The following is a 22,917-nucleotide window of genomic DNA, read 5'->3' on the forward strand; positions in this document are numbered from 1 at the left end:
TAGGTCACTCTATACACTCGCCTTGCAACGTGGCTTGGCGTTGCGAGGTAGATACCCAGTTGCTTAGCCGTACTGGCGGCATCTTTGTGCATCACTGAAAAAATATCTTCATTTTATTATTGCATTAAATTAAGCGTAGTCAGTGTGACCTGTACAGGATTAGAGGCTTTTCCGAGATCAAGTGAACGAAACTGTAGAGTGTAGAGATGGCTTAAGTACATTAATTATGTGCTGCAAATGGAGAGTTTGTACCATAGTAACTTTTTTTGCTTACTCAGATTAAGACCACTCGTGAAATCTGTCGAGGCTTTAACAATTCTTAGCAAGGCATTAAAAGTGACGATCACGGCATCATGCCGTTCAACCCCGGCCGAGTTTCGCACGAGCGCACAAGTTGGAAACCAACATGAGCTCACAAGACAGGATTACAACTAGCGGAATGACTGAAAAAAGAAATAATTCGCTTCATAACAGCGGTAGCTCTTCTTACATTTGGCACATTGTAGAGCAGCCCCTTAATCGCCTGTCTTCTTCAACATTTTCTGCATTAGTTTGAAAAGCATGATCTCTAACGTTTGATTTTTGATTTCACTGCAACTACATATGTTCATTTAAAATTTGCTTCCCATCACATCGAGTGTGTGAATTATTTTTAAATATATACACTATATCTTGGTGAAATTTTTACATTTATTATCACAAAACATTGGAAGTAAGCTATATGCTTTGATAAAACATACACTGTATATTGTTTTTGTGAGTGGAACATAAATATTCATGTAAAATTACAGATATTTTTAAATTGTATCGCTACAAAATTGTTTTCGCAGTCATACTGGGTTAGGATTCTTACCCGAGCATTTATGCCTTGTTTTGTCCCAGTACCTCCAATAGTTAAAGTTATTTGTAATCAGTTCCCTGAATAGCTTTCCAGTATTAACTGCATGATTAATAAGCGTAACGAAACAAAATAAAAAGTCCAGCTATTGATTATTAGATGATCTTTCACATGTTTTAAAAAACATTAAGCTTGAATGGAACATCAATTAAAATATGAAAATTATGCGCCAATTTTCGCGAGAGTTACTCAGCATCGTACAGAAATAACCATAGCCGTGTGTTGCACAAAGTTACAAAGTATTTCTTGAAGTTGTGCCGGCAGCAAGAAGACATTTACAAAGGGGGGGGGGCAATATACCTTTTTATAAAGAATCATCGATCCCCCTATTGAAGCGGGGGGTCCGTGGGTCCTCCCCCGGGAAAAATTGTATTTCAAGGTGGAAAATGGTGCTATTTAAGCAGTTTTATTATCTAAAAATTTATTACACAGCACTTTTTTTGCCCCCGTTTGCCCCCACTTCAAGGTTTCAGAGGGAGGGGGGGGGGCAAAATACCCTTGCCCCCCCCTGTTGTTGCGCCCCTGCTGGTGGTAAATACTTGTACTAATCCCCGAGGTTGGTACAAAGTGTTTCAAGCTATTTCCGTGTGACAGTGACTGGTTCCGAAAAGGATTGTTGTGTGTGTGCAGCCTCCGAGGTCTCACCTGGGGTAGGCTGCTGACGATGGACGTGGTCCAGGCCGCGGCCAGCATGCGTCTGGCGCTCTGGGTCTTCAGGCTCATGGGCTTCAGCACGGCGAAGTACCTGCGGGCAAGCCAGGCCGCCTTCAGTCCAGCTCCACTTACAGCTCGACGCTGAAGGCCTTGCCGCACTGCCACACCCTCTACCCCCGAACACCTCCCAGCACGTCGTGACTTCATAGTTATTACACTCAACTAGCGCCACTAGTACTCACTCAAGAGCCACACCAAGTCTAAAATCACGCAAACAGGTCCATTACTTCCGGAGTCACAGCTCGCGCCGACTTCAATCCGACGTTCCCCACCAACGTCATCACTGCAAGTGATAACCTGGGTGAGAGTCGCACGTAACGACCACGAGCAAAGTCTGCTATACTAAGATACATTTACTTCAGCTCTGCAGCTTTTGTATTTGTATTTGTACGTCGTGAAGTTGGCGAGTTGTGACATCACGTGGCGAAGAAATCAACACAGAGTCGTATATCCAGTTCGTCAGTGCTTTCAAGAATCTGCACCGGGCGAGTTGTGCCGTCACTAGCGCAGCCTTTTTTTTTTTTCTCTCGGCAAGTTGGATCACTCGAATTATTCCCATCCAACATTTTGCTTTATAGGACGGGTTCTAAAATATGTTCGGATGCAATCGGACAATCACAATCGTGCCTGGCAGGAACGGAAATGACGTCCGTTTTTCCGTCTCAACGAATCTTTGAATTGGCGAAGAACACATGGGTAGAGACATACAAAATTCGCGGATTCATTTCGCGATAGGCTAGCATCAAAACAACTATATTTTCATACCGCTTCTGCGATTGGCCCACATTTTATCCGGGGAACTGTGAGCCAATAGGAAACACTAAACCAAGAAAGTGCCGAATTACGGACAGCCTAGTTGAGACGTCTCACGCGTTAGTAGCCAATGAACAGGTGTCATTTCCGCGAGTATTTAAAGGACTGTGGAGTCTATCCTAGAGGTCAATGAATCCGCGAATTTTGCAGGTCTCTACACATGGGTAATTAAAGAGGTTATAATACAGATAAAATAACTAAGATAAATATAGTATGAATGCCGCATGCGAAATAATTTTATGTGTAAAGAGGTGTGTGTGTGTGTATCTTAAAAAAACATTTACACAAAATTATTTGATAATGTGACATGATTAAAACATTTTTTTAGGGCATCTGTTCAAATTTATTTAATGGAGAGAATTGGAAGTGATTCTCCATCTTCCAACTCTATTGTCAAATATAGCTGGAGACAAATATTTGACTTTGCGACAGGGCCTTTAACAAAACATTGCAAAATATAATTAAAACTTATATAACTATTGTATTTTAATCGTTTTTAAGTTTTTATTCTATTTATTTTCAACTTAATAAAATCTTATAATTGTAGTTACTTTTAAGTATTAAAAATTGAACGTTCATTAATTTTTTTTTTATCACGCGTTGCACTTGTTTCCTTGACAAAACCATGTAGACAACATGGCGTGATGTAAGTGATCGGCGTGCTTACTGCAAATAATTTCATACAGTTATAGGTAATTTTGTGGAGAACAGGAGAATTTGATATGTGCCATATGTGTTATGCAACTTTGATATGCTTTTGTTCAATATCCCATCGTTGTATCAGCTAAATAAAATGTTACAAAGCCCTATAAATAAACTTGAAGTTAAGGCTAGTGTTTTTTAAATGGCGTAACTTGCGGAAATGACACCTAGGTAAATGCTGGGATGGTTTGGTAGTGTTAAGTATTTCCAGCGCAGTTCCCAATTAACCTTCACTTAGATAGTGTTCTTCAGTTAATAGTGAGTTCGTAGACGAGGAGACGTTAAAAAATAAAACAATGTCCGCCGTCGCCGATCCGAGGCATTCAGTGTGTCGACAACTCACACAGCGCAATGTTATTCCGGGTGTAGACTCGCTTGGATCGAAGAGTGAGGCGTGTGGCTCGTTGGATAATCAGGAGAGACCGGAAAAAAAAATTCGCAGATTCATTTCGCGACAGCTAGAATCCAAAATCGTCCAGTTTCTGTCTGCTTCTGTGATCGGACTGAGTACAGTTTTTGGGAAGGATCCTGAGCCAATGAAACACACTCAAAGGAAGAAGTAGCGAGTCCCAAGCAACCGGTTAACGGTTCTCACAAGTCAGTGGCCAGTGAGCGGGATGGCATTTGCCCGAGTACGCAGATTATTGTGGAGTCTGTTCTAAATCGCCAATAATTCCATTCCCTACCAAACCAGGCACACGGGCCAAGTATGTTCTATGGTGTATAGGGTGTTGAAATCTAAGCTTATTACGTTTTGATGTTCGGGGAAAGAAAGAAGCACCCCAATAAAATGTGTACACTCAAAATGCTTTCAAACCCAGTTTTTATTATATTTTGGCGTTTCGTCAAATGAGATATATCTACAAACACTGAAAACCAAACTAGGAATATGGGAATTACTTTAGTTTCTAATACTTGGGCTACTGGTGCAAAAGAAAAAATAAATAGTAAAAACTAATGTTTTACCTACACTCACTATCAGCGCCCAGTATCTTGGCAACATGCGCAAGGGCACGAAATCACTCCGTATCTCCATTTTCACTCTGCGATAAGCCTGATTGACGCGATAAGAGCTATAACGCGTCAGACGGTGTCACGAAAATGAACGATAGTTACTTTCGCGATGAAAAATATCTGTTTAAATGCACGTAAAAAAAGTGTGTGTGGTAGTTTACTGACCTGTATGAAACTGAATAGCTGCCTCTGTTCCCAATTTCATCTCAATCGGTTCAGTAGTAAAACGTGATTGGATAAAAAAATCATACCCATTTTCACATTTATATAACATAATACCAGCACTGTGGCAGATACTATTCCAATTAAATGCAAACAAATTTCAGGGGAAATAAAATAAACGAGCAAAAAACTAGTTTACGAAAAGGAACCGATTTGTCGACACAAATTTGCTAGTGAAAAGACTGTCAAATAAATCCAATGCATTTTTTTTCCTCTGAAATTTCAGTTAAAATGAGATATTTAGAAATATTTATAATAAACTCATTATTCGCTTACTCAAATATATTACTCAAATAAATAATACGGCGAGTACAAGTCTCACGAGAATATTATGAATATTTAGCTCTGCTATTGATATCGCGAGAGTACCATCACGACTAGGAGACAGAAACTGTCACATGGTGTGAATTATGAAACCATTGCGGCACAGTCTTGTTCCTGTAACTTGTGCCAAATTCGACAGTTCTCAAAGGTAGTCCCAGCAGTACCCATTCCCCAACTGTCACTCGCAAAGCATCACGTGATGTTTGTTTACGATCAGTGACAATCTCGTGAGGTTATTTGTAAACACTGTTTGTCAGGGCAACGATGGCAAAAGGGAAACGTAGGCCGCTGGACTGTCAAATAGAACTGTCAAATTTGAGAAGAGTCACATGACACAGACAGCAGCAACTATTGTGACAGCAAATTTCAAGCGTTATTCAGTTTCAACGAGGCTGCAGATTACGGAGTAGTTGCATCGCTCTACGTAGACTAACTGACACGACGTTCTATTCCCGTCTGCACAGAAAAACAGAAAATAACTGTCTGTTCTTTTACAAAAGACTCCTTTGGAAACCAGTTGCCAATAAATAGTTTGTAATACTACAAGAAATATATTGTAACTTTGTACAACACATGGCTGTGGTTATTTTTGCACACATGTAATGGATTTTTAAGATACGAAAATTGGCGCATAATTTTATATTTTAATTGATGTTTCATTAAAACATAACTTTTATTTAAATGTGGAAAAGATAATAGAATATTCATTATTTAAACTTTATTTTGTTTTATTAATGTGCGCAGTTGGTACTGGAAAGCTATTCAAGGAACGGTTTACAAATAAATTTAACTATTGGAGGTACTGGGACTACACAAAGCGTAAAAACCCGGGTAAGAATCCGAACCCAGTAGCTATTACTGCGAACACAATTCAGTAGTGATGCAGTTGTTTTCATGTAAATGTTCAAATTTACAAATATCTGTAATCTTACATGACTGTTTTTACATCATCCCGGGAGCAGGAAACGAAAAGGACTTTTCCGCGAACGCAATCACGCCTCGACGCATTCCGCTATGGTTGCAGCTATGTTGCACGACTTGCCCGTCTCCAAAGCCCACAGCACACGATGCCCAATTTATGCCATACCTTCTATTATGACCGTGGGTATAAAAGTGTACATAAAAGTTTGTACAGCAGAAAAAAAAAGAAACAATTCGTAACTCCGTACACACGATATCTATAATGCTAAAAGAAAACTAGCCAACGCAGTTGACGACCCTAAGTATTATGAACGGTGTAATGCCAGTTTTCTTAAGTTTTTAAAACTTGGGGTTACTGCTTTCTATGACTATTTTGGGTTACATGATATATTCCCGTTTAGTTTCACTGCCATAAATTTCCTTTGCCACTTTCTATTTCTGTGTTCTATTTCAATTTACGTAAGAAAAACTCAGTATTATCGAGAGAGAGAGAGAGAGAGAGAGAGAGAGAGAGAAATTGGTTGTCTGTAAAGTTGGTTTACGGACGATAGTTTAACGTGACAACGTCATAACAAAACATTGATGATAAATAGGGACCGGAAAAATTCGCGGGTTCAATGCCCTGTAGGATGAACTCCATAGTTATACGTACACTCGGTCAAATGCCACCCATTCATTGGCTGCTGTCTTGTGAGACGTCCCATTTTAGCAGCCTGTGATTCGATAAAGCTTTGGTTTGGTGTTTCTAATTGGCCCAGAGTCATCCAGGTGAGTTGCGAGCCAATAGCAGAGGCGGCACTGAGGTATAACTATTTGTATTTTAGCCTGTCACGAAATGAATTCGCGAATTTTTCCGGTCTCTAATGATAAATGATTGCATACTTTTATGAATCAAATTGAATCATTTTTATTGAATTATCGCTATTTTGTATGGATACAAAGAAGGAGTGAAATGAAATCTACAATTTATTTGATAAATTTACTTTTATTTGCACTCATTATGTTCAAATATGTTTATTACTTTAACGAAGAGATTATTTTAACTATAACTTTTATACATGTTTGCTATTTAACTTCTTCCAGCCCGTGTTATTCTGTTTAAAAATAGGACGATGGTACGAAAAGTAGGAAACGAATGGGAGTGTTTCAAGTTTTAATGTGCCTCGAAACAGTCAAATCGATGGTTGTTCCAATCGAGTTGAAGAGAGATGGATGCGGCGAAAGCGTACAAAGAGCGTAACTGGACACATCGTAACGGGACACTGTGCGTAACGGGACACTTTTTGGTGCGTGCAGCCGGCGTTCATCGATTTATTAGACGTTGTCACGTCAAAAGTATTTAATAGTTGCGAACATGACAATAGGTACTAGGTGCTGCGACCGGCCGGCCAGCGGGCTCGGCGGAGAGGCCGCGGGCGGGTCTCGCGGGTCAAGACCGCCGCTGCTCCCGCAGATAAGCCCCTCCGCCCGGCCGGTCAGAGGTCGGTCCTCCGGCGCGCGCGAGGCCTCAGCCTGACCGAGCCCGGCTCTCCCGTCGCTTGTTTCTGTTTTAGAAAACTGTTGTGTTTGTTTCGTCTTTTCGTTTGGTCGTGTTTTTGTCTCGTTTTGACTGTTGTGCTGAATTTTTTGGGTTCAATTTTTTTGTGCTGTCATCATTTGTGGGGTTTTTTCAGTTTCTTTCTTTCTTTTTTTTTTTTTTGGAAAACTATTGTGTTTGTTTCGTCTTTTCGTTTTGCTGTGTTTTTTTGTCTCGTTTCAACTGTTGTGTTGAATTTTTTTGGGTTCGGAATTTTTGTGCTGTCATCATTTGTGGGTTTTTTTTTCGTCCTGTTAGTCCATTTTTCTTTGTTTTTTCCTTGTTTGTTGACCATATTCCTGTTGTGGAATATTGTGTGGCGTTAAATCCTGACAACAGCAATTTTTGCTTAATTTGTGTTTTTTTGTAGTTTTCTTCTGCAGACATACATGTGCTAAGCAATGGCGTATGTCCAAAAGTCATCCATTCCCATTGCACAAATCTTTCAAAGATAATTTCCCGAGTCGTGCTCCTTCAGGCGCCTCGTCAAGAAACACTGGGAATGTTCCCCATTTACGATGCGCGCGCACCATGCAACGAAATTTTCACAGGATAAAAAAAAAGCTACATACAAAAAAAATAGTTTTAAAAACATATAAAATCGATGAACGCCGGCTGCACGCACGAAAAAGTGTCCCGTTACGCACATTCACCCGTTACGCACATTGTCCCGTTACGCACATTGTCCCGTTACGCTCATTGTACGCTTGCGCCGCATCTATCTCTCTTCAACTCGATTGGTACAACCATCGATTTGACTTTTTCGAGGCACATTAAACTTGAAACACTCCCATTCGTTTCCTACTTTTCCTATCATCGTCCTATCCTTAACAGAATGACACAGGCTGGAAGAAGTTAAATAGCAAACATGTATAAAATTTATAGTTAAAATAATCTCTTCGATAAAGTAATAAACATATTTGAATTAATGAGTGCAAATAAAAGTAAATTTATCAATTAAATTGTAGATTTCATTTCACTCCTTTGTATCCATACAAAATAGTGATATGTAATTCAATAAAAATGATTAAATTTTATTCATAAAAGTATGAAATCATTTCATTAATGTTTTATGACGTCACGTTAAACTATCGTCCGTAAACCGACTTTACAGACAAACCTCCCCCCCCCCCCCACTTAAATAAAATATTATGTATTTATTGTGAATATTAGTGATATAAACTGTGTTTAAAAATTTTTCATGTACCTATATTTTCGAGTGTATTTATAAAAGTGAGGTTAATTTCTCGTATGTATACTTTTTTTTTTACATTCAGCATACTTACAGATTATCATTATTAATTTAAAATTTTTTTTTATTTTACTAAATTAAATAATTAATTTTATATTGTATACTGAGTATTTATTTAACTTTTTTAAAAATATGATTGGATTTATGCTTTACCAACTGTATTTATATTATCACTCCGATAATTTTTATTATTTTATTTCTATAAGATGTTTGCATGCAAAATATAAGTTTTTTTTATTACGCCAAGTAAGTGTAACTTCTAACGCGCGTACATAAGTCCACGAACCCATTTTTTTTGTGAAACATCTTAGCTCTCGGTATACGGTATTTGGTGGGAGCTATTTCGTGAATGCGACTGGTCAAGTAACGGAAATGTGTAACTACGGTGCTGCCATCTGTGGTGGATGGCGCGAACAAAGTTCACAAAGACAAAAGGAAACTTTATAGAATTACTCTTTAATGAATTTAAAAATATGGGCAATATTTCAATAAAATTCCTTGTCGACTTTCGGGTTCAAAGCCGGATTTTAGTATTTTCCCAAGTCTGTTTCGCTTTTATTGGAGCCCTTTACTTACATAATTTTAAAATTTGCTTTTCAAATCGAATTATTCGTTAGTCGACGTAGCGGCTCCAACGAATTCTAGTGGCGGGTGCGGAAACTACGCGTGATTAAAATCCAGAAATGTAGTTGAAAACACAATTAGAAATTTTTTTATCACGATCTGCATTATTTTTAATAATTCTACGTTAAAATACGTGTCCGAGTTTTGTATTATAAGTGTATTCTTAACGTAAGAACACGTGAATTTGCTCGTTACCGAGGTTAGATGTTGCACATCACTGGGGATTACTGAAATAATCGCTCAATTTTTTGTTTGGTTGGATATTCTTTCGAACGTTTTACTTAGAGTACACAGTGCTGGTCTCAAGAATGCGCCAAGTAAAGTTATAAAAATAGAGAATGTTAACCGTTTATCCAGAAGAAATCACCAACTACAAACTGGCAACAGCTCCGGTTCAACCGCACAGTGCAACACCGGCCCAAGGCCGGGTTTAGAAACTACGCAATGACTTAACACCCAAGACGTTAAATAACGACGTTTTTAAATACCCGTTTATATATTACGCATGACGTAAACACGAAAAGCAAGCACCGGCCAACTTTCAACTTTGAATTTTTCCGCTTTCTATATTTGATGTGAAGTGTTCCGGAAAGTTTTCAAGATACAGTCCTTATCTATATACAAGGCTAAGACTTTGATTTTTTTTTTTTACGCATTACATGTTCACTTACTAAACTCTCGCACAGTGAAAGCAAATGACACTTTTAAATAAAATTATCAAAATTTTCACACGGTTTTTGTGAAAAAAAAAGAAAACTAAACACACCCGATTAAGAATGTTTTCTATTAGTTATTTTACAGTTTCAAGTTGTAAGGTTGGCGATGTCTTGCGTCTTGAAAGTGTTTTGAAAAACCTTCCGTAGTTTCCTTGCGTTTGTAACACGTGTTTCTTGTGAGGCTTACTGGTAGACTGACGGCCGTCAAAATCCTCTGCGCGAGACGACGTTGGCTCGCGTATCACGCAATCTCCGCTTCTACGCACTGTTAGAAATTACTGTAAATCTACGGACTTTTCAACGAATAATATAACTCAAATAAACGAAGAGTTCTTCATAATTCCAAATAACTGAATCTTCGTATAAACTAAGCCTTAATTTTTACGTGGACAAACATTCTTGCTGTGGGACTTACTAGTAACCAGTCATGTTTTGCCAATATACCAAGAAATTTTATATGGAATCATATTAAAAGTGAGCTCATAATCCGTAAATTTACGAAGCAGGCTGTAGATTTACGAAGATCCCTGGATGATTTGTAACCCTGCGGTCTTGGTGAATTGAAGGTGAACATTTTTGACAGTGTAGGCACCGATTGCGATAGAACTCCTCCTCGGGAGGAAAGGCGGTGGGATATCAGGACGAAGGCTTCCGGCTCGTCCTCAGGCGAAGACTGCCGTGGTTGAAGAAGCCAACCTCCTCATGGCAGCTGGAAGCTCGTCGAGTTTCGTTGCGAGGGGCTCTGGGTCGGAGTACCGGGTAAGGACGTGTATCGTGTCAACTAAACTGCCAAACTAAACACATGTACGCAAGAAACAAGTCAACAAGGGAGGGATGTTCAGAAATCACCAACGAGCCTCCCACACAGGGGGAAAAAAATATATATATATATATTTTTTATTTTTTTAAAAGATACCTTTGGAAACTAGTTGCCAAGAGAGATGTTGTAAATTTGTACAACACATGGCTATGATTATTTTTCCTTATGTGAAATACATACATTCGAGATAATATAGAGTGTTTCTTACGAAAATTGGCGCATAATTTTATATTTTAATTGAGGTTTCATTCAAGCATTTTTTTTTAAAACTATAGAAAAGATAATCTTATGTTCAATAATTGACCTATATTTTGTTTTATTATGCTTATTAATGCACGCAGTTAATACTGGAAAACTATCCAGGACATGGTTTACGGATAACTTTAACTATCGGAGGTACTGGGACAACACAAAGCATATATGCCCGGGCAAGAATCCGAACCCAGTATTACTGCGAACTCTATTTTATAGTGATACAGTTTACAATTATCTGTAATTTTACACGAATATTACTGTTCCATTTACAAAAAAAAAATGATTAAAGTGCATCATAGTTATCCGGGTGCGATTCCCGTTGTGGTGAAACGTGGCGGACGTTGCCCTTAACGGGGTGCTCCCGTTTCCACCCACACCGTCATCCCTCCATCACCACCTCACGGGGGTCACAGCAGAAGCATTCCCAGTCGCGACGCGTGGGTCTGTGAACCTGCTACTGGATTGGTCGTCACACAGGGCGCTATGCTCGCTGGGTTCGCGATGTTCGCTGCGCGAGTGAAACTCAGCCAGCTGCATCCCAGGTATCACACTGGCCGCACGGAGCCGTGTTCGCTGTGTTGGCTCTCCTGACGACGTGGCCGGGTGTTTGGTTCTCGGCTATTTTTACAAACGTCACTGATTTCGCGCATGCGCAGATAATAATTAAAAAATATATATCTGTTTTCGCGCGGAATTTGACTGTGCTTCTGCGTTTGCTTTTCTCAATATTTTCGCTTCAAATAAGTCATTTCGACGGAAAAGTTCATTGAGGAAGTGGGAAAAATATCCATGTTTGTGGATTAAATCAATGGAAGAACATAAAAGGCAGGATATGCAGGACAGTGCCTAATTTTATTTCAAGGGTATGATATCAAACTGAGTTATATTTATTCTGAAATAATCCATAATATTAGCTTCGTCCTCACACGTACCCGCTTAATAAAATGATAAAAGTCTTCAATTTTTTTTTAAATAACCTTCATGAACCCATTTCTTTTTTACGTTTACGTACTATGAGAGCCAGCAGAATATCATAATCGTCGGAATCAACACTCGAAACCCACAGCATGCTTCTCTCTGACATCGCGAACTAGACTGATCTGTCTGGCCATCTGGCGTAGCAAACATAGCCTAGCTATCTGTGTGGGCCTCACCTTTATGCCTTCATGCAGAGTCGAAGCGCAGAGCGAAGATGGTGCAACGGCCGAAAAGTTGGACTCGCGTGCAGAAAGACCGGGGTTCGAAACCAAGTAATCGATGGGATGGTTCCCTACCTTAGGTGACGGCCGGAACAACCCCCCCCCCCCAACCCACACACACACACAATATCTCTGACATGTAAAACTCAAATCGAACAAAATAAAAACACAGAGGAAGCCATCGTTGAAACACCTTGATATAACAAACTGTCCAACACGACGTTAAGGTAAAGAAGAAAAAGGTTTTACTTCGTTACGTTAAAAGGATATCAAAATTTATAATGAACTCTGAGCCACGTAAGTACCAACTCATTACTCATAAATTTGATTCATGATTTTTTTAAGGGGGGGGGGTTGAACCCGCGACACTCACTACATGAGCACATGAGCACATGAGTACATGAGTGCTGTCTGGCGCGCTACTAGGCACTGCCATTGGTAGTTTTGGTATTGGCAACGGTGACTAGGTTTGGGCGTAGATCCAGACGGGGGGGGGGGGGACACTTGCGCTCGTAAAAGTGTGATTGTGAAACGAATTTCATGGAAAAACTATATCTTACGAAATACTTTCTGTGTAGTTCAAAGTTTACTTGTTATTACACATGCATATATGCCAAATATGGGCAGAATACAACAAACAGGAACCCTATCCAGAGATGACGTGTGTCGGTTGAAACCCAAGTACTAAACTCTTCGCCCCCCCCCCAACCCCCGGAAATTTCCGTTGGCCACCCTGACGATTTCTACAGATTTGCGCCCCTGGCTGTAGGGATCCTCTACAACCAGCCAGCCTTCAGGTTCACTCCACATACTGCTCATCACTTCATTTTGAAACTTTCTCGCGAGGAAATCGTAAATAACTAGCTGAGGCATCCGACTTCGTACTTTTGGATACGATTTTTAATCGAATAAGTTTTCTAATACGTATTACCGTATAAAAAACTTATATCATAATTAACGTATAATTCCAACATATATTTTCGTAAGTGCCTTCAAATTCAAATTCATCCAAATAATACTGCGTCGATATGATGAAAGGAAAAAGATAATCACAGAAAGAATGTATTCATTTCAGATGATTATTTTCACTTTCAAGCTAAGTAAGCTATAAGAATTATAGAAACACACAGAACATACTTTGAACGCTCGTGCGCACCGCTTGCTGGTGCGACGTAAAATGTTGTCTTATCTGTAACGATTTAATCACCGTAAGCAATAAATGCAGTTAATTTGCTCGTTCTCCCTAGGTTTTTCTAATAAATATTACTATACCTTATGGTAACAGGAATTTTTTTTAAGGGTAATAAAACATACCATATAAATAATGTTTACTTATAATTATGAAATTCCATCCCTAAGGGGATTAAAAATGGGTAAATTCTACTTGTATAATAGAAAATCATAGGAGGTAGGTCATAGAAACACAAACAATGAGTCTATGTTCATCACACGCTCATACAGTAAGGTCTGGCAACTTCATATTCTACTCCTTAGCGAAACCCATCCGCTTAGTGAAGCTCGCGACTGCTAGCGAACTAAAGGCGCTAATAACAGTTTAGTTTAGAACCTTATCAAGACATGGCGTTACCTTGAATTTGTAACGCGCTATCTTTTGGGTCGTTCGTCACGTCTTGCCTAGGAGTCAGCTGCCTTCCCACAAACTGAAGCTGAATATTGGTGTCTCGGTTTTGCTGATGCGTAGCCTTGATGCACCGAGATTACGCAATCAATGGGATTTTAAAATCCAAATTTCCCGTTCTTCAAATGTATGTCCTACAGATTAGAAACTCCGTAGTGATGTTCCTTATATGATGATGCGTTTATCCCTGGAAACACGAGGTACTTCAGCTAGTTACTTAATAATAACATCGGAGAGCTTGCTCGTGTCGTAGAAACACGTGACATTGATTTTAGCAGCACCAGAAAGATCTCATGAAAATGGTCCAAACTCTGCTCGCGAAATGTTTGAGCTCCTCGAGTTTTTATAAAATTATAACATTCAACAGGCAGTCACTTCCATTATTTAATAGTGTCCGGCACAAACGGTGACGATATTGCCTCGTCGGGGGTTTGAACCCACGCAGCTATGCGCTGTCGAGAGTGTAAATTATTGCTCCAGAATTTCCCCCGACGCCTCCACACTGACTTGCCGGAGTTACTGCACTGAAACACGCTCGCAACTAACCAAAGTGTATCGACCTCAAAAGGCCGGGAAGCTGGACTAGATTAACGATAGTCTGACGTCGCTGAGCTAAGATTTATCGACATTGTGGTAGGTGTATATGTATACCAAACGTTTACCATAGATCAGTTCTATTTAAACTTTGTTTTAGAGCCTTAAATAAGCATGCTCAATAGCAGTTACCGTTGAAAGTCAGAATATACGTATCAAAGGAAGTCTGAGTCTTCAGTGTTGAAAAACTTTTTTTGTTTTCATTTTATTGAATGTTCTATCACACCAAGCAGAATGTTTGCAAATCGGGGGGGCATCAATTTGAATGTGGTGCATGGAAGGACGAAACAAGCAGAATCTCCGGTAAAGTTCCAGGCTCGAACAGTGCCGCGCACATTTGAATCTGGCGGGCTTCAAGGCAACACACCCATACCCCCCCCCCTCCCACCACACAAACCAGCCCAGCTGAGAGAGGACGCGACGTTCGACCGCCCCGGGACGAGCGGGCTACGAGCGGGGTGTTGACGACCAGTGACCAGCAGTCTGGTGCACGGCTCAGCGGGTGCTTTGGTTGTGTTGCACGTCCAAGCGTCTGACTTTGGGCGATTAGCGCTAGCGTTGACTGCCATCACAGCTACAGTCCGGCAGACTCTACACTTCCAGAGTTGCCTGATGCGTTATTGGTGCATGGCCAGGTAGCAGTGCGCATTTACAATGGGCGCTTTCACAAACAAAAATTTGGTTGTCTGTAAAGTCGGTTTACGGACGATAGTTTAACGTGACACCGTCATAACAAAACATTGATGAAATGATTGCATACTTTTATGAATAAAATTTAATCATTTTCATTTTATTAATAAAATAATACATACTTGAAATTATACGAGTAATCAGATTTTTTAAAATGCAAGAATAATTAACCTTTATTGCCGAAATTGTTGTTGTAATAAGCAATGAAAACCACATTAACTTTTCACTTCACTTTATAAACAGTCGAGTGGAAGAGAGATAGATGCGGTGCAAGCGTACAATGAGCGTAACGGGACACAACATAACGGAAAAATGTGCGTAACGGGACACAGCATAACGGAACAATGTGCGTAACGGGACACTTTTTTCGTGCGTGCAGCCGGCGTTCATCGATTTATTAGACGTTGTCACGTAAAAAAAAAAAGTGTACCGAACAGACAGGAAGACCTTCGTACGGCTCAGCCAACGACTGCCTGAAGCTGCTTGTTTCATACCACGAAGTGCGATGTAGCCTACACCAGACTGTGTGTATGGTTAACTAAACGTCTGCGTTCGGCTCATCGCCTGCTTCCCGTGCATCTGTCGAACGTCGCTGCTCACGTCCTCTCAGCCGGTGAGGAAGGGGGGGGGGGGGGTTCCCTAAAGCCCGCCAGATTCAAATGTGCACGCTACTGTTCGTGACTGTAACTGTAACCAATAGTTGCTTGTTTTAGCATTTCCTTCCACCCATGACATTAATTCTCCGCAATTTGCAAACATTCTATTCAACGATTTTTTTTTGGTCTACAGTAATGTAAATAACGTTGTTATATATGGAACACATAAAAAAATTGTAACTGATGAATTGTTAATTATATTTAGATATCAAATGAAATGCTCAATTATACACAGACTGTTAACAAATTAGTGGTAGACGTTAGGGGGTGATGGAACACCACTGGACAAGAGCAAGTCAACATACGGTATAAGCTGAGTTACGAAATGATGAAGAGGCAAGACAAGAGAGTCGGAACGACAGGACACGGGCCATTTCTGAAAAAAAAAAAGATGCTGGTGTAGTCACTGGAATGTTATCCCGTCTGGCACGCGTCTCGTTGTAAAAGTGTCCTCGGTGCGATCGTTGTGCTTCCCTCTGCATCGTCACATGCGAGTCCGCACACGTGTCGCATGTCGGCAGTGGCGTAGCCAGGATTTGTGTATGGGGGGGGGGGGGGTGTTAAGAAGCATGGCCGGCCCCCCCTCGTATTAAAGCGGGGGTCCGGGGGTCCTTCCCCGGGAAATTTTGGATTTTAAGGTGTAAAATAGTGCTATTTTAGCAGTTTTCGGTACTTAAATTTAAATATTGTAATGATAAAATTTTTTATTAATTTTAATATGAAATTTGTTTGAGTGATGAATAAGAAATTAATTAAAGATTTGGTGCTAAGGGGGGGGGGGTGTTTGAACCCCTAACCCCCCCTCCCCTCTGGCTACACCCTGCATGCCGGCCTTCTCGTGGAGATGCGCGGCGCTGACGAGGACGGTTGCCGTGAACTGCGCGTCTGTACGCAGCTTGCTCTAGAGCGTGTTCTAGTGTTTCACCCGGTTCAGTTCCGGGCTTGGCCCTGCGTCGTGCGGGGACGCGCCGTTTGTCTGGTTGTGTGCACCGACCACGAATTATTAAGTATTCTGTTTAAATGCATCGTACTCATTGCGTGTTTATGCTTGTCGATAATTGTTCCTTTACTGCGTATCCAGTTCACATCGGAGTTTTTTAACTCATATTTTTAAAACCAAATATATTTTTCATATGGCACATTTTCGCATCAAAAACAAATTTAAATGATTAAGTTATTTTATTAGTATACTTTAAAACACAATTTGATGTGGAACAATTTCTCCATAGTACAGTGTTCCTTTTCGCGTATCCAGTCTATGTCAAAGCTTTATAATGCATATCTTCAAAATCAACAATATTTCGTTAATTGTACAGTTTCGAATCACGAACACATTCAACTGCTTACTTTATTTTAGTATTTTTCTTAAAATACAAACGATTGTTCCCGGGAACAATGTCCTCAAAGTGTTACACATATCTTCAAAAACAAATATATTTTGGTGATCCTACAGATTTGCATCACAAACACAAACAGTTCCTTGCATTTAATATTTTATTAGAAAAAATCGGATACGCAATTATAAACCTGTTTATCTTTTTGTGCAAGATGTATAAAACAAAACGAATTTTATGTGTGTTTGCAAATTTTCCGAGGGAGCAATGTAAGAGAGTTAATTTTTATGGAAGTGTTATCGTCGGACGTTCAAAGTCCTGCCTACAACCAGCCACCACGTGTCGAGGTCAGAGGTATGCCATAAATCTTAATTTCAAATGCCACGGAATGTTTTTAACAACCACGGATGCTATTGCTGACATTTTAATTACTGCTTCTGTATCTTCCCACACAAGTAAATAACGCTGACTTTAATTGGCAGTATGTCAATGTAATACTTACCGTTGTCTGTGGCAGAACGTTTTATCAGTAACACACTATAGTGACTACTTTCTAGATGGTCGGTGAGCTTGTAAACAAGTGATAGTGCATTTATTTTTAGCACTGGTTCCTGTGTTTAGAAATCACACAAAACCAAAAATGCAAACTAAAATAAAAATTTTCGCTAGGCACCTCTCATATATTGTGGAAGGCAATGTAAAAACCATCCGCAGAATCGCCCATCTTGAGACACCAGGACTCATCATTTTAAGATATTACGTCAACTGCACTCAGCGTGAAGGTAACCATGTGGGCTCTCAACCATTGACTAATGATGACTTAATATTGTCTTGTACGCACAGCGCCTACATAGGCTTACGATTTATCAAAAGAACTGATAAGTACCTTCCATAGAAGTCAAATCCATGCAGGTTAAAATTCCTTTGGCGTCTGTTTACAAACGTTTCTCCAACATACATATTGTCATAGTTATTAAAAATAAAGAATAAATATGGTTTTGGTAGGCCCACGGAATGACAGTAAGATTCTGACAAGTGCTAACAATTTTCTACGATAATTAAATCTTATTGTTTTTAAAATAATTGATTTTATTTATGCTTGATATTGATATTAAACTTAATTTTAAACCTTCTATATTCAACATAAGTTCTGGCTGGTATTTCAAAATCAAAATTACTGATATTACCAGTATATTCATATGTTATTATTTCTTCACAATTACAAGTGTGAAAGTAATCCTCAGTCTGTCTCTATTATTCGTTGTATTTAAGCGGATTGAAATACTAACATGAGCAAGGGCGTATTCAGCTCGAAACGGAAATTGTGTGTTTGTGTGTGTGGGTGTGTGTAAGGCGTGGGTTAGAAAGGGGGGGGGGGGGTTGAGGTGAACTTTTGTCAGTATTCAGCCATTTTCAATGGGGAGGAGGGTCATTGGTACCATAACAAAAAGGAGAAAATACAAAGGTTTTAACTCTTATGACAGATGATATCGTAGGTTAATTTTGTAATTACATTCTTTCAAAGTGTTTAAATACCGACATCAGACATGTTCGTTAATTATTTGGAAATTTGTTGTTTGTATGTTTTTTTCCTGTTTTATTTTTTTCCACTTCAGAAAAGGGTTCGGGGGGGGGGGGGAGGCACCTGCCCCATTGTCACTTCCTGGATAACACCCTTCGAACATGCATCTAGTATGTTACTATATACATAAAACACCATAGTATGGTATTAATCCGTGCCGGATTTTTTTCCTTCAAATGAACAAAATATTCATATAAAACTACAGATATTCGTAAATTTGTTAATTTACATTTTAAAAAACCGCTCCACTACAACATAGTGTTCGCATTAATACTGGGTTCAGATTCTTATCCGTGGATATTTGATTTTTTGTGTCACAGTACCTCCAAAAGTTAAAAGTTATTTGTAAACCGTTCCTGATTGATTTCCAGTATTAACAGCGCAAATAATAAGCATGATAAAAACAAAATAAAGTCAAATTGTTCAATATCCTATTTTCAATGCATTGAAAAAATTAAATTGCCTTAATGAAACATTAATTAAAATATAAAATGCGTCAATTTTCGTAATAAATAATAAGTGTTATCTCGAAAACTGCAAAAATATGCTGTACATGGTTACAAAACCTTCTGTTTGCTGGCGACCGGTTTCTAAAGAATTCTTTTGTAAAAAAATTATAATAAATTTGTTTCCTGTGCAGCTGTGTTTGAAAGGGGACGCACCACAACGCCGAATTTACAATAACGCCGAATACCATAACGCCGATTGTCAAAATTGACCACAACGCTGAAAGCTAGAAAACTGCTGTGTACCACAACGCCGACAGCTAGAAAACTGCTGTGTACCACAACGCCGAATCACCACAACGCCGAAATACATTAACGCCGAAAAATGTCATTGCAGGACTGCCACAAATGTTACGTTAGGTAAGGTTAGCACACAAATTTATTCAGTTGTTTTTCATTTTGCTCCTGTGGCCCCCCTTCCCGCAAAATCATTTTTCGGCGTTGTGGTACACAGAAGTTTTCTAGCTGTCGGCGTTGTGGTCAATTTTGACATTTGGTATTCAGCGTTATTGTAGGTTCAGCGTTGTGGTATTTCGGCGTTGTGGTAACGACCCTGTTTGAAGCAGCAGGCTGGTGCGACCTGTGCGTCGACGGGGCCGGCGGACGCTCACCTGTCCACGGTGATGCAGACGAGCACGGCGCTGGACAGGTAGAAGCCGAACACCCGGAAGAAGGCCATGATGTGGCAGGCCACGGGACCCGCCCGCCACGACACCGTGTAGTTCCACGCGATCTCCATGGGCATCAGGACGAAGGTCACCTGCCGGAGGGAACACAGCACCTGACACCGTGTAGTACCACGCGATCTCCATGGGCATCAGGACGAAGGTCACCTGCCGGAGGGAACACAGCACCTGACACCGTGTAGTACCACGCGATCTCCATGGGCATCAGGACGAAGGTCACCTGCCGGAGGGAACACAGCACCACGACACCGTGTAGTACCACGCGATCTCCATGGGCATCAGGACGAAGGTCACCTGCCGGAGGGAACACAGCACCTGACACCGTGTAGTACCACGCGATCTCCATGGGCATCAGGACGAAGGTCACCTGCCGGAGGGAACACAGCACCACGACACCGTGTAGTTCCACGCGATCTCCATGGGCATCAGGACGAAGGTCACCTGCCGGAGGGAACACAGCACCACGACACCGTGTAGTACCACGCGATCTCCATGGGCATCAGGACGAAGGTCACCTGCCGGAGGGAACACAGCACCACGACACCGTGTAGTTCCACGCGATCTCCATGGGCATCAGGACGAAGGTCACCTGCCGGAGGGAACACAGCACCACGACACCGTGTAGTACCACGCGATCTCCATGGGCATCAGGACGAAGGTCACCTGCCGGAGGGAACACAGCACCACGACACCGTGTAGTACCACGCGATCTCCATGGGCATCAGGACGAAGGTCACCTGCCGGAGGGAACACAGCACCACGACACCGTGTAGTTCCACGCGATCTCCATGGGCATCAGGACGAAGGTCACCTGCCGGAGGGAACACAGCACCTGACACCGTGTAGTACCACGCGATCTCCATGGGCATCAGGACGAAGGTCACCTGCCGGAGGGAACACAACACCACGACACCGTGTAGTTCCACGCGATCTCCATGGGCATCAGGACGAAGGTCACCTGCCGGAGGGAACACAGCACCACGACACCGTGTAGTACCACGCGATCTCCATGGGCATCAGGACGAAGGTCACCTGCCGGAGGGAACACAGCACCACGACACCGTGCAGTACCACGCGATCTCCATGGGCATCAGGACGAAGGTCACCTGCCGGAGGGAACACAGCACCTGGTCCCGATCCAACAAACGGGCCTACAGCGCCAGTTTTTGAGGGGTGAGGGAAATTTTAGGTGCGAAAAAAAAGGGATAACAAATAATATTAGAGGGTCGGGAAGTATTAGTTTTTGAATGTGAGGTAATGATATGATTTCCAAAAATACATGTGAAATCCTCTAATAAAGCACAACATCAAGATGTGTAACACCCATACAAAAAGAAAAAAAAGAAGTTTGTTTGAAGCAAAAAAATATTTGTTTATATATGCCAAATAAATACTAAGTTGCTGTAACATAATATGTTGTTGGCGTAACCAAACTTGATTTTTTACATTTAGCAAAATATACAATATAGTTGACAAAATCATTTTTTGGCAAGCAAATTCTTTCCTACTACAAAATATGTGTTTTAATCAACACACACACACATATATACACATACATATATTTCGCCATACACAAATAAATATTTTGTTAAGGCAAACAAGCTTTTCTCTCTGTGCAAGCGTGTCTTAAAGGCCACCTCATACGATCAGTCAAGCTCCCAGTTAAGAGGGCTCAGACCGAACTGGCAGTTTGGATTGACTCGAGGGCCTCTACACACACGATAAGTACAGGTGCTCAGTTCGGACCGAACAGTCTGAACTGACAGTTTGGAATGAACTGAATCCTTCCCCACACACTATCTGTCCTGTGGTTGCTGTTGCTGTTGGATGTATCGTTTCATCGTAAGAACACGGAAGAAACTTTGGACGTTGCAATTGCAGTTGCACTTTCAGTTAGAAAAAGCAAACAAAGAGTATAAACAAAGATGTTTGCCATGACACTCAGCTGATGGATCGCTTGTTTGGACTGACAGTTTGGACTGGCGGGACGCTGTTCTCACACACCCCAATTCGGACAGAGGGTTCGAGCCCAAAATCCATTATGTTGGAAAGCCATCAGTTCGTCATTCCATCGGTTCCGACTGATGAGTCCACCGTCCTTGCTCACACAAGGCAGTTCCGACTGTTATTTCGACTGATAAGTCTGATAAGTGCTAATCGTGTGTAGGGGCCTTAGGAGAAACACATAACTTGTTGAAGGTTTGTTGATTGATCTCATTTGTAAGGTTAGGCGGTGATGAATACTGATAGTAAATAAGCTTGGAATGGTTAAATTTTATGATGTTTGTGGGGAAATGGAAAAGGAATGGGGCGACTAAAGATTATCTGCCCAGATCGCTAGCTGTCTGAAGTCGGGGCCTGCACAGCACAGCCGCAACTTAGACCTGGCTTACAAACTGAGCAAGAACGCAAGACGCAAAATGATCAGTAACCAAGTTGTAGAGTACCGGTTTATGAGCAACGCAAGGCGCAGTGGCGCAACGATAGAATTCTTTAACTTTCAACTTTCTTGCGTATTGGCTTGGGTTTCCAACGGCCATACTGGAAGATAAGTGTTCCAAAAAAAACTGTTTAAGACGCAGAATTTTGTGCATAGAAACCCACGATGTTCTGTTTGTTATCTGCATGAAACAGTTTCACTTAATTCTGAACAACCCAACCATCAATACGCTTTAGAAACGCGGGGGTCCTTTTTGAGAGTGCCTTGCGCGTTGTTAGAAATTGGTTTAAACCCATTCTAGCGGATATTTCGCAACCGACGACACAATTGTTACGGAAAATATACTAGAGATAGCAGCACTATAGTAAAAAAAATAGAACCACCTGTCTACTTTCTCATGTACTTTTTAAGTCACTGTTATTTTTTGTTATGACCACTAAAGTGTGCAAAAAATTTTCCAGGATAGCGCACCAACATTTTTGGTGCTTCCCTCGATGATCACAAAAATGACTGTATAGGAGTTAATGGCGCCATACGCGGGTCTGCCATCTGGACGAAATCAACGAAAAAGAGAGCTCTGCGCATGCGCGGAATTTGGGCAACAGATCGGCAACGGATAGGACACCGAAATCCGTTCCCTAGAAATAAGTGTACTGGCCGTGTCCTATCGTTGCGCTGGGAACACGGTCAGGGTACAGTTGAAGCATATTCGACAGCTACACCCTCACTGGCCCAGACGC

General features: G+C 40.9%; 1 protein-coding gene across 1 annotated transcript in view; it reads right to left on the reverse strand.

Annotated features, from left to right (window-relative positions):
- Positions 1-22,917, reverse strand: part of LOC134541968 (adipokinetic hormone/corazonin-related peptide receptor variant I-like) — a 75,690-nt gene that overhangs the window by 22,930 nt on the left and 29,843 nt on the right. Inside the window, exons 3-4 of the mRNA XM_063385731.1 lie at positions 19,663-19,811; positions 1,544-1,643 (exon numbers count right to left, since the gene is read on the reverse strand). Of these exons, the coding sequence (XP_063241801.1) occupies positions 1,544-1,643; positions 19,663-19,811 (249 nt within the window). The remainder of the gene's footprint in view (positions 1-1,543; positions 1,644-19,662; positions 19,812-22,917) is intronic.

Source organism: Bacillus rossius (genome assembly GCF_032445375.1).
Source record: "Bacillus rossius redtenbacheri isolate Brsri chromosome 4 unlocalized genomic scaffold, Brsri_v3 Brsri_v3_scf4_2, whole genome shotgun sequence".
Classification (NCBI taxonomy): domain Eukaryota; kingdom Metazoa; phylum Arthropoda; class Insecta; order Phasmatodea; family Bacillidae; genus Bacillus; species Bacillus rossius.